General features: G+C 47.6%; 1 protein-coding gene across 2 annotated transcripts in view; it reads right to left on the bottom strand.

Annotated features, from left to right (window-relative positions):
- Window positions 1-9,672, bottom strand: part of Arhgef18 (Rho/Rac guanine nucleotide exchange factor 18) — a 33,968-nt gene extending 24,296 nt beyond the window's left edge. Inside the window, exons 1-5 of one of the 2 annotated variants that reach the window (XM_038344612.2) lie at window positions 9,290-9,672; window positions 7,531-7,643; window positions 6,686-6,826; window positions 3,588-3,838; window positions 1,859-1,984 (exon numbers count right to left, since the gene is read on the bottom strand). In XM_038344612.2, coding sequence (XP_038200540.1) covers window positions 1,859-1,984; window positions 3,588-3,838; window positions 6,686-6,826; window positions 7,531-7,643; window positions 9,290-9,672 — 1,014 coding nt within the window. The remainder of the gene's footprint in view (window positions 1-1,858; window positions 1,985-3,587; window positions 3,839-6,685; window positions 6,827-7,530; window positions 7,644-9,289) is intronic. The other variant, XM_038344611.2, reaches the window with a different exon arrangement.
- Window positions 9,673-13,226: the final 3,554 nt, after the last annotated feature.

Genomic DNA, 13,226 nt, shown 5'->3' with positions numbered 1-13,226 from the left:
GTTACCACTGCTCTTATGTTGAGTTGGGAATGTGTTAGCAAAGGCAAACAGCTACCTTTTTTAAAGGCAAGGTCATAAGTAGCCTAGGATGGCCTTGTACGCTCTCTGTAGCTTAGGATGATCTTGAACCTCTAATCCTCCTGTTTCTCCCTTCCTAGTGCTGGGTGACAGACACGCAGCAAACACACCTGGCATGCAACCCAGTGCTTTTGTGCATGCTAAGGAAACACTTTACCAACTGAGCTGTGTTACATTTCCAGCCCCAACAAAAAGAGCTATTTCTTTTTTTTTTTTTTAAAGATTTATTTATTTATTATGTATACAACAACATTCCTTCCATGTATGCTTGCATGCCAGAAGAGGGCACCAGATCTCATTATAGGTGGCTGTGAGCCACCATGTGGTTGCTGGGAATTGAACTCAGGACCTCTGGAAGAGCAGTCAGTGCTCTTAACCTCTGAGCCATCTCTCCAGCCCCAAGAGCTATTTCTTAAAGAGCACCAGAGTCACGGAGGAGCTTTGGAAGAGTCCCTGAATATAGGTTTCACTGGATCTCCTTCATTGCTGCTTCTGCCCCCACTATGCTTTCTTCTCCCCTCCTTTCTTCCTCGCTCTTTTGCTGAGGGAGGGTCTCACGTAGCCCACGTTGGTCTCGAGCTCCCTGTGCAGCTGAAGATGACTTTGAACTCCTGCTCTTCCTGCCTCCACCTCCTAAGCCCTGAAATGATTGTGCATCACACCTGTTTTGTTTTTTTTAGTGTTCTGATGTTGTTTCATTATTTTTTTTACACCCGTTTACTTAGTTTTGTTTATGTGTTCGTGGGGAGGTTTGGAGGTCAGAGGACTACTTTCAGAATCAGTTCTCTCCATCATGTGGACACTGGGGCCAGAATATGGTTATCAGGCTCGACAACAGCAAAGCACATTTACCCACTAAGCTGTCTTGACCGCCCTGTGGAGAGTCACAGGGACCAGCCAAAGGAGAAAGGGCTAGAGAATGTATACCTTATAGAACTTGAAGAAGCTGGGATAGTTCTGGAGGGTGGCTCCCTGGGTGAGACAAGGCCTCAAAGGACCCACAAGGCTGGTTGTCACGGCACGTGCCTGTAATTCTAACTGGAGGCTAGCCAGAACCATACACTGGTCTCAGAAGTAAGGACTGGGGGCATGCGGCTCAGCTGGTGGTGTGCTTGACCCTGGGCTCCATCCACAGCAACACATAAACTGGCTGTGGTGATGCTGTCCTGACTCCAATACTGGGGCGGCCCAGACAGGAGGACCAGGAATTCAGGGCCATCCTCTGCTACACAGAGAGTTTATCATCAGTACAGACTCCGTGAGACCCTGCCAGGAAGTGAACGAATACAGGAGTGAGGCTGGCGTGGGGGGTAACACTCCAATAATCATACAACTTGGAAGGCCGAGGCAGGAGGATCTGCAGATTTGAAGCCTGAATGGGATACATCGCAAGATCCTGTATCAAAAACCCAAAACAAGGGCCTGGGATATGGCTCAGTGGCTCATGGGTTTGCCACCCATGCATGAGGAACCGTTTGGATCCCTAGCACCCACGTTAAGTCAGATATGAAGGTGTATGTCTGTAATCACAGTACTCTTGAAGTGGGGGTAGGGTAAGAGACAGGGGATCCCCAGAAGCTCCAGGGTCAGCTAGTCTGGTGGCGAACAACAGAGTCGATATCTCAAACAAGGTCGAAGGTATGAACCTACACCCAAGGTTGTCCCTCTGCCTGCCACAGATGCGCCTTGGCGTCGCAGCACATGTTCGTGTCCATACAAACATCATACAGTCACATTCTCTCACACACATAAAACACAGAGGCTTTTGTTTTTTTTTTACCTTGATTAAGTTTTGAAACTTCTTGCTCTGCTGCAGCAGTAACTTGTAGTGACTAACCGCGTCATTGTGGCCACTGCAGAACACACCGTATTTCTCCTTCATTCTCTCTCCAGTTTCCCCTGAGAACTGACATGGAAAGGTAACGGACGTTAGCCGATGATGGGCCGCGGATGCTGCCAGAGTATGTTTCCATCTGGTTCATCTGGCTGTGCTAAGAACTGTATTTTTCCTGAATGATTCCTCTAAACACCTCCTGGGAGCCTCAGTGCAAACATAAGGAGGTAAGAGCTCTGCCTGTCCCCACTCTTCAGATGCTTCTGGCCACACTGCCAGGTGGCCTACTCTACTGCTACAGATAGAGTGAGTCCTAAAAGTAAATTTTCCATCTCATATCCATTTCTGCAATGATCATGGGAATCATTTCTTTCATTTTTAGCGCAGAATTTTCTTATGTTGTGAGGTTGGTCTCAGACTCTTGACCCACTCCCTTCTTCCCGTCTAGTCCTAGGATCAGAAGGGACCAGCTGAAGTAAGCAGCCCTACAATAGATGACTTTGGCCCAAATGTATGCTTGTAGTCATCAAACACTGGGGCCTTTGGAGATGGCTCAGCATAAAGACCCGGGTTCAGTTAGGTCCTCGGATGGGTCTGGCAGCATGCGTCTGTAACCCCAGTGCTTGGGGGCAGAGCTATGAGGATTGTAGGGGCTCACTGGGCAGCCAATCAAAACAGTGAGCTCCAGATTCATCCAAAGCCCTTGACCCAGCCTAGCATGGTGGCATTCTACTTTAATCCCCGCACTCTGGTGGTAGAGGCAGGTGGATTTCTGAGTTTGAAGCCAGCCTGGTCTACAGAGCAAGTTCTAGGACAGTCAGAGCTGTTACACAGAGAAACCCTGTGTAACAAACAAACAAAGAAGAAAGAAAGGAAGAGAGAGGGAGGGAGGGAGAGACGAAGGAAGGAAGAGGGCTGGCAAGAAGGCTTGGTAAGTAAGACACTTGTTGCTAAGCCTGATGACCCGAGTTTGATCCCTGAGATCCACATGGTGGAAGGAGAGGACAACTCCTGGAAGCTGTCCTTTGATCTCCTCAAGCACACCATGTCACATGCACGACCACCCATATAATAATTATCTTTAAAAAAAAAATAAAAAGTTGTGTAATGATGGAAGACATCTGACATCAACCTCTGGCCTCAAGAGGCACCTGCACTGGCATGCATACTACCCCTGAGCAGCAGAGGGGCTGGAGATGTGACTCAGTAAAGTGTCTGTCTAGCATACAAAGCCCTGGCCACAGTCCCCAGCACTACATAAACTGGTATATTGGAACACTGGTGAGCCCAGCACTCAGGAGAGGGAAGAGAGGGTCAGGTGAACTACATGAGGATGATAAACTCCTGATCCTCCCGAATGGATCACAGGCAGGAACCACCATGCCCAGGTTCTGGGCAGTGCTAGGGATGGTATTCAAGGCTTTGTGCATGCCAGGCAAGTACTGTCAACTGAGGTAGATCCCTAGCTGAAAATACAATTCTGAACAGTATTTAGACATGTTTGATAGAGGCCATTCCAGCCTCAGTGTTCCTAAGACACGAGCAGGCTGGACAAGAGCGGGCACTGTGTGCTTTCTAGGATGGTGGGCATGTGATACACCAGCGTCATCATCTTATCAGAAAGAAGGAAGACAGGGTGGAGAGAGGTGTAACCCATCCTGGTCATAGTACCTACCTGCTGGATCAGGACATCCCCGATCTTTTGGATGACGTAATTCCGGTCGCTGCCCTCCTCCAAGAACTCCTGCCGGCGCTCCTTGAGACGGGCGAGGAAGTGGCTGTGTATTTCCAATAGGTCATCAGCACACGGGAACAGGCGGCTCACTGCCTGGCCACTGAACTGCAGCTCCTCCTGCAGGGCTCTGGAGTACACTTTCAGCATGATCTTGAGGGTGCGTACGTGGTGTGCTTCTGTCTGCATCAGCTCTGCAGGGACAGAGGTAGGGGAGGATCACCTCGGCTCCCAGGGTACTCACAGCGACCATAGGCCTGCCACAGCTGGGTCAACCAGGCCTGCCGCAGCTGGGTCGACCCTGCCTGCTTTCCAGGCCCGTGCGCGTGCACATACGCACATACACACATACACACACACACACACACACACACACACACACACACACGCGCACACCCCACACTCTCCTTTCTTCTGTGTGGCCACACCCAACACATGTATATACACATATTTATGTATATGAGTGCATAGGGAGGCCAGGGGCCCTAGGTTCTATCCTCAGTTACTTCACAACAACAAAATGAACAATAGGAAAGAAATAGTCTTGGGGCTGTGGATGTAGCTGTGTAGGTGATGGTGCTTACTTAATATGCGTAAGGCCTTGGGGTCCATCCTCAACACGTTAAAGAAACTGGATGTGGCACTGTATTGCTGAAGTTCCAGTACGTAGAAGGCAGAGGTGGCCAAGTAAAGAGTTCAAGGTTACCCTCCCTTCAGCGGGGTGGGGGCACAACTGATTCCTAAACTTGCTGAGTTGCCTAGGCTGGTTTGACTCAAATGCCTTCCTTCCTGCCTTAGTGACAACAGGTGTATCCCATCACACTTGACCTTTAGCCTTTCTTAATTAGAAGTCTTCCCTCCCTAAAGTGCTATGTGAGTCTGAAGCCAAAGGAGCATGAAAAGAAAGTATTTAGGAATGAGCTGTGTAACCTCAATGTCCCAGAAGCCTCTATCCTTGAGTTCAAGAAGGCCATAAAGAGGAACTTCTAGCCTTGGTGGGGGTGAAACTTGCATGTCTCTGCATGTATGTGATCAAACACAGACCTTGATAGACCAATGTCTGCAGTCCACTCAGGTGCTAAAATCTGACCTCCATATTATTAAGAGCATGGCTGTAGGAGAGCCTGTCTATCATGAACAAAGCCTTGGGTCCCCTCCTTCCCCAGCATCCCATAAACCAGGTATGTGGCCCAGGCCTGCCACCCCAGAACTCTGGCTGTGAAGGCAGGAGGATCAGAAGTTTAAGGTCAACTCCGTTATAGGCAACTTTTTTTTTTTTTTTTCCTGAGACAGGGTTTCTCTGCAGCTTTGGAGCCTGTCTATAGCCCGGCTATAGGCAACTTTGATACTAGCCTGGTATACATGTGAGACCCTGCCTAAAAAAACAAAATCAAATAAACTAATAAAAAAAATGACAAGCTTCTGGGAAGTATGTTTGGGTAAGTAGAATCTTCACAGATTGGAAAATTTTTATAAACTAGGATCCTGGGCTGGCTAGATGGCTCAGAGATTAAAGGCACTTGCAGTATAAACTTGGTGACTTCACACGTTATACAGACACGAGGAAGACCATGAGGAGGCAGAAGGAAAATGAGAGCCCGAGGACCAGGTCAGCTGCTTCACAATAGTCTTCTGGACAGAACAGGGATGCTACACCCCCAAAATCTCAATAATTGGGCTACCTGCACAGACCTGGAAGACCACATGCCAACACGGATGGAGACTACTTCATAGGGCTCCAGCCCTAGATGAAGGCCTACAAATAGTCAACGGATGCTGAAGGAGGGAGAACCATTTCCGCCTCTCCCCCACCCCAAGGGTCAGTCCTAAATACATGTACATAGGGGGCAATCCTAACTGGACTCAGTACATACATACAGATAGTAGGTGTTATATATACATATATATCCGTATATGTATGTGCATATGAGAAGAGGTCATGAATTTGGGAGCAGGTGGCTGATGGGGCATGGGAGGAGTTGGAGAGAAGCAGGAAGAATGAAACTGATATAAATACAGTGTACTCAGGTATGAAATCCTCAAATTAAAAAAAAAATAGCAAAAACCAACTACAATAATTCAAAGAAGGTTAGAGATGCAACCAGCGGCCAGCAGGTAGGTACTTCAGATTTGAAGATAACAGACATACAAAAGAGGCACTTGCCCCTCAAATGATTGGAAGGCAGGGCAGGGAGGTGACATCTAAGACCAGGAAGCTGGTTTTCACCAAATTCTGAGTCTGTACCCTTCTTGGACTTTTCAGTCTCTAGAACTCAGGGACTATAAACTTGAGCAATAAACTCGTTCAAATACCACCCTGCTGATGACATTCTGTTCTAGCAGCCCAAACAGACCTGAGAGTCACCAACCAGGTAAGAATGAGTCAGCCCCAGGCACTTGGCCAGGCTGGTTAGCAGGGACCTGTGCTAACAAAGCCCTTCCTGCTCCAACAGGTAGGGTTGTCCCAGGGGAGTGGTAGGTGGGGCAGATTACAGGGTCTCCTGAGAGGCTGGCTAAGTAGCTCAGACTCTTAGGCAGACTTAGGGAATGAAAAAAATAAAAAATAATGGGGCTGGGGTGTAGCACAGTTGTTAGACTGCTTGCTTAGCCGGCACGAAGGCCTGGGTTCCCTTACCAGCCCTGCAGAAACCAAGGGGGGTGGGGCATGTCTGTAATCCCAAGTACTTGCAAGGTGGAGGAAGTTTAAGGTTATCTGAGGTGACTGGTGAGTTTGAGGCTACCAGACTATCTCAGAAAACAAAACAAACAAAATAGGACTGTTAAGTGGCTCAGTGGGCAAAGGTGTTTGCTGCTAAGCCTGATGGCCTGAATTGGATCTCTGTGTCCTGTATGGTAGAGAGAACTGACTCTTCCAAATTGTACTCTAACCGCCACACGGAGCCCTGACACACGCACGCGTGCGTGCATGCACGCACGCATGCATGCAGTCACGAGCACACACACAAATGCATTTTTACCGAAGAATGGACAGAGAAGGTTAAAGAGGGCTGGCAGGGTGGCATAGGCATTAGACACCTTACCATACAGGACATCCTGTCTTTTTACCACGTCCTTCTTTTGTTTCTTGGCATATGCTAAATCCACAGAGAGGCTCCAGGACTCAGCCTCAAACTCATGGGCATCGGATTCGATCTCACACCTCAGTGAGGCAATGTAAGGATCTGGGGGAAAAGACAGAAGTTGTTGATTAGGCTGGTGCTTGCTACGTCTTCCTATCCCCCTCAAGGATGTGCTGAAGCCTCTGGCCGAGAAGGGAACCATGTGGCTTCCCTGGGAATTCATTACTGCTGGGGAACATAACTTCAAAGTGTGCTGCATTTTTTTCCTGTTTTTGTTAACAATTCATTTTTTTTTTCTTTTGTTGCTATTTTTGAAACAGGGTTTCTCTGTGTAGCCTCGGCTATCCTGGAACTCGCTTTATAGACCAGGCAGGTCTGGAACTCACAGAAATCCACCTGCCTCTGCCTCCCAACTGCTGGGATTAAAGGCCTGCGCCACCACTGCCATCTTGTTAACAATTCAAAGACGTGTTTGATTAAATAAAATTAACCTGAGAGCAGGGGGCTGAGTCAACAAGTAGCTGACAGAAAGTGGTAAGGGGGGGTACCATGTGTAGAGTTCGTTTGGAAGACCCAGGCAAAGGAAGAAGGTTAGCTATTTGCTGTTCAGCCTCTCTGAGCAAGCAGAATTCCACCTCAAACCTTGAATTTTGAGTTCTTTAGATTTAGATAAAGTTTCCCTTAGTAGTTTTGAAAGAGTCAGTGCCTGAGGGAACAGAATCTCCTCAGGCTGAAGCCGATGTGGCCAAGCCTTTGCTTAAGGGGCAGTCACTGTAGATAATAAAAAATGTTCAGCAACACCGTACCTTCTATGAAAACAGACTCAGCGTTTGAGGATGTGAGCGACAGAGAGTCGTCGGTACTCTGCTTCAACTTTAAAAACACGGTGTCGGCTTCATCCATGTCTCCAGTGATTGGTCTGAGTGCGAATGATTATATGTTTATTTCACAAAAAGAAATTAGGGTCAGTGAGATGGCTCTGTAGGGAAAGAGGCTTCTAAACCTGACTACCTGAGTTCAATCCCTGGGACCTACGCAGACAGAACCAACTCTACACACATATTTACACACCCACACACACATACAATGCAATCAAAAAATCCAAATAAACAGCAAAAGTGGCTTAAATAGGCATGTATTACTTGGAATATGTAAGGCAAATGGGATTGTTAATCCTAATTAGATGGTTGGGGAACTTTCTGGATTCCAGCAGAACACTTTGACTTGTCACAGATCATCGTTAAAAATTACGAGACCAGGGCTGGAGAGATGGCTCAGAGGTTAAGAGCACTGACTGCTCTTCTGGAGGTCCTGAGTTCAAGTCCCAGCAACCACATGATGGCTCACACTCATCTGTAAGGTATGAATGCAAGGAGAACACTGTATGTGTGTGTGTGTGTGTGTATATATATATATATATATATATATATATATATATATATATATATATAAAATAAATCCTTAAAAAATGTTAGGATACTATTGGGCCAGGGTTGTAATGCAAAGTTAGTGTTCAGGATGCTCAAGGCTTAGTGAGGGGAGGGGGAGGGAGGGAAGAAAAAGTAGAAAAGGAGGAGGGAAGGGGAAGAGCTGGAGAACATAATTTGGGATTCTAAGTGAGTCCTCACAGAGACCGCGGTAGGGGAGAAGCCTAGATTCCAGACCACAATGTGAACCTGAGTGAGGGCTGGCTCTGTGTATCAGCTGGTGTTCAACTGTAAAAATGTGCCGTACAGACCTAACAACAGAGGCGACCGCGTCTGTGGGGGGGTGAGCTGGGGAAGGAGTCTGCAGATTCTGCTACCTGCTCACATTTTCCTGGAAGCGTAAAAATATTCTAGCAGCTGGGGGTGTGGCTCAGTGGCAGAGGCTTGCTCAACTACTGGTGACATAGCAAGATGTCTCACAGCCCCACAGCAGTGAGAAGCAGGGAAAGAAAGTCAGCCCTTTTCCCCAGAGACCCATCAGCGAGCATGACTTCAGTGCTATGCTGTGACTCGTCCTGTAGTCATAGGACCATCTTGACATCCCGTGAAGCCCTGTGAGGGTGAACACTGAGCTGTAAGACCCTAAGCATGTCTTGGGGACAGGAAGAAGCCCTGTGCAGGGAGGCAAACTGTCCCTACCTGTGGCTGAACGTAATCAGGGATACACTGGCTTTACAAAAAGAAAAAGAACACGTACTGGGCCGGCGAGATGGCTCAGCTAGCAAAGGTGTTTGCCTACAAGATGGATAACCTGAGTTTATTCCCTGGCTCCCAAACAGTGGACGGAGAGAATCAATTCCTGAAAATTGTCCTCTGACCTCCACATGTCTGCTGGCACATATGCTCCCAAACACACACAAATAAGCAAATGCAATCTAAAATAAGAAGTTCAAGGTCATCTTTAGCTATACTGTGAGTTCTAGGTCAGCCCATGCTGACTCGGCTCTGACGAGATGATGATAAATTTTAAATGCATGGATTCAGAAAGCACGTGTTAATCTACCATGGAATATAATAAAGGAGTTTTTCCCACCCCCTTGAGTGCACATGCTAGCAGGAGAGAAACCCCCCAGCTTACCCAAGTCGTACCCCAGAACCGGCTGGGCTTGCTGTTGGCTGGGGACCTCCTTTCTGAGAGACGGTCATGCCGACATTCCTGGAAGGAGCTGGGCTGCTGCCATCAGACAGGAGTGTGGTCCGAGGGTGTTCCTTCAGGGAGGCTGCAACAGAAGCAAATACAGAGTTGGTGCTGAGAAAGTGGGCAGGATAGCGGAGGTTGCCTGTTCTGAAGCCTGGCTCTGCCTGGGGCTTCAGCACTGACAGAATCTTGGAGGTCAATAGCTCATTATCCAAGAAGACGTTTTCGCTCCATTTCCTGGGGAAAGAGCTGTAGAAAGACAGCTCGGGATGGCCAGGGAGTGTTCCCCGCCTGTCACCACCCTTGGAATGTGTGGTCCCCATGCTGGCGACCTGGTGCTGTACCCAGGCTGTGCTGTGCTGTTTTTGATGCCTTGGGTGGGATCCTTCTAGAAAACAAAGCTACGTCTCCGCTTGCTGTATTGGCTGGAGCAGTGGGGCTGGTATGCTGGAAATTGGTTCCCACTGTGACTGTTTGGTGTGGAAATGGCACAGAATTTTCTCTTTGGGTAAAACAATTAGAAAAAAGAAAGAAAGAACTCTCCCACACTCTGCTTGCTCCTTGCAGGGGGCAACAGCAGAGGACAGTCTGTGTTCATGGCAAATAATCTACCATCGGGAGCCGCACTTGGCGGGTTTGGCACGGACACTGCACACAGGATGATAATTAATCTGAGATTGGATGTCAGGATAGCGCTGAGACTCACAGTCCTGGAGGCATGATGCTGATTTAGCTGGCTGTGCTGGCTTATCAGCCCGGCATAGAACCACCAGAGTGTACCCGAGGCTCCTTATTCTGCTTAGTGGACCCACTCAGCACACATCAGAGTTCTGAACTGTTATTTACTCCAACTGCTTACTGTTAGGATGTGGATAGGAGGATACATGTACCCACTGACTGAAGTTGCAGAGAGAGAGAGAGAGAGAGAGAGAGAGAGAGAGAGAGAGAGAGAGAGAGAGAGAGAGAGAGAGAGAGAGAGAGAACGGCAGTGCTGGGAATGGAATCCAAGACGGTATACCCGCTAGGCAGGTGCAGTACTACTGAACCACACCCTGATTCCTTACTGGAAGATTCTCGGCAAGCGTCCCGTCTCTCTCTCTCCAAGCACCCTCACTGGAGCCTTACACTGGGGAATCCTGGGCAGGCATTCTGCCCCTGAGCCATGTCCTCACACCCTCAGGATTGGTTCCATGTGTTGAGATAGCAGGAAGACCCTTGCTGGGTGCTGCTGTAGTCTCAAATTTTCAGCCTCCAAAACCGCTGGCCAGACAACTCCCACTCTCCCCACTCCCACCCCCAGCTCCCCAGTATTTTGTTAAAACAGCAACAAACAGACTAGGAATATATTGGAAATTCTCTGACAGAGCTATGGAGGAAGCTTATAAATTATGATATGGCCTACTACCTGCTACAAACATTTTCAATCAAAATTTATTCTTAATTTTTAAAAGTTTATTATTTATTTAGAGACAGGGTTTCTCTGTGTAGCCCTGACTGGCCTAGAACTAGTCAGGTAGCTGAGAACAACTTCATATTTCTGAGAGGTCTGCCCCTGTCTCCCTCAAGTGCCAGGATCACAGCTGTGCACCAGCATGCCTTTTATTGGGTGCTGGACACTGAGCCCAGGGATTCATATATGCTACACAAGTGATCCACCAGCTGAGCTACATCCCTAGTCCTCATAACATTCAATATTTACCACAGCCCAGCATGGCGGGGATGTCACCCTCCCTGCCTCAGACATTCTGATGTCATGTTAATGTCTAGAAATTATTATTATTATGGTGGATGATGGCCACCTAGATGTCATCCACACACAAATACCCATTTACAAACAAAAAATAATTGGAAGTGGCTCAGGTCAGGGCAGGAATTTCCTACCATTCGTACACCATACCAAACCCCACCCAGGCAATGATGATTTAAACACACAAATATGGGACAAACCTGAATGGCAGCCTCTGCCTGGGGCCTCTTATCAAGGCTAGCTGTTCCCATAAACTAAGGTCTGACCAAAAGCTGAACAGATTCAGCTTTCTTGCTGTTTAGAAAAAAAGAGTATAAATACCATCTAGAAATGGTCAGTTCCAAAGAATAAATATTGTTTGTGGTGGGCCGTGGGGACATACAGCTATAATCCAAACACTGGGGAGGAAGAGACAGGACGATCACAAGCTTAAGGGCAGCCTGTCTAAAAAACAAAAAGGCAAAGGGCTTGGAGAGATGGCTAGTGATTAAGAGTGCTGGCTGTTCTTAAGGTTCAGTTCCCAGCACCCACATGGCAGCTCACGACCACCTGTAACTCATTTCAAGAGATCTGAAACACTCTTCTGGCTTCCCTGCGCACCACCATATGCCTGTACACATGTGCATGCACACATATATACATAAAGTACACAAACGAGGGTTTGTGAGAGGACTCAGTGGATAAAGACCCTTTGCTACTAAGCCCGATGACCTGAATTCGGTCCCCTCAGTCCCCTGGACTCAACAGTAGGAGAGAACTGATTCCTGCCAATTGTCCTCCCCCCACCCCTCGAGACAGGGTTTCTCTGTGTAACAGGACTACCTGTCCTAGAAGTCACTTTGTAGACCAGGCTAGCTTGGAACTCACAGAGATGTGCCTCCCTCTGCTTTCCAAATGCTGGAATTAAAGATGTGCGCCACCACGCCCAGGGCAAGTGGTCCTTTTAACCTACCTACACACATGTGCCCTTGCAGGCAACCTCCCCTCCACCAGTTAAAAATAGTAAAACAAACTAAACAAACAATAAAAGCCTAAAGCCAAAGGCTAGGGTTGTAGCTTGACAGCGGAGTGGCTTGCCTGGCCTGTCCAAGGCCCTGGCTTTGATGCCTAACTGTTACAAGGCCTTGGAGGTCACTGAGGATGGATCCCACCTCCTATTTCCTGGTAACACCAGGAAGGGAAACCCCTTCTTTTTAATTTTTAAGTCAAAGCCCTAGTAAGATAAAGCTACTTCCTCCTGTTCAAAACAGACTAGAATCTAAAGTTCTTCCTCTGACCCTGAGAGGAGACCTGACATTCTAAACCACCCAAAACATCACAAACTATTATCTTCCTTGAAGAGTTAATTCAGCTCTGCCTGCCACTCACCTGACCAGAACTCAAGCTACAGAAGAAGGCTAATTGTCTCCTTAAAGAGATAATGTGCTCATCCCTTCAAGGAACCCTCCCTCAGTGCTTCTGCTGACAGAATTCTGAGTCCTCAGAAAAGTTAACTATTTTTTTGTATCGTTCCTTTTCCTTGGGCTACCAGCCAAAAGTCCAAGCATGTTGCTCTGGGCCTTTTCCGTTTTTCTCTTCCGTCCTCCACCTCCTCCTCGGGTCAACTGCCAAGGTTTATGGTTCATTTACTCTGTTTTTTTCCCTCAAACTCTAAAGATCTGATGATGATTATCTTTTGTTTATGCGGAGTGTGTGTGTGTGTGTGTGTGTGTGTGTGTGTGTGTGTGTACACACACGTATGTGAATACCTAAGGAGGCTAGAAGAGAGCATTGTCCTGGAGCTGGAGTTACAGGACATTGAGAGCTGCCCCATTGTGTACTGGGAACAGAACTTAGATCCTCTCTAAAAGCAGTACAGTCTAAACCTAAACCACTGAGCCATCTCTTCAGCCCCTATTTTCCTCAAAATAAATTGTCTTTGAATTGCCTTCCAAGCCCATTTTAAAATCCTTTTACTAGCCGGGCGGTGGTGGTGCACACTTTTAATCCCAGCACTCGGGAGGCAGAGGCAGGCGGATCTCTGTGAGTTCAAGACCAGCCTGGTCTACAAGAGCTAGTTCCAGGACAGGCTCCAAAGCTACAGAGAAACCCTGTCTCAAAAAACCAAAAGAAAATAAATAAATAAAAATA

This window comes from Arvicola amphibius, chromosome 10, assembly GCF_903992535.2.
Source record: "Arvicola amphibius chromosome 10, mArvAmp1.2, whole genome shotgun sequence".
Classification (NCBI taxonomy): Eukaryota; Metazoa; Chordata; class Mammalia; order Rodentia; family Cricetidae; genus Arvicola; species Arvicola amphibius.
The sequence above is the reverse complement of the archived record's forward strand: the minus strand, read 5'-3'. Positions and strand labels throughout refer to the sequence as shown.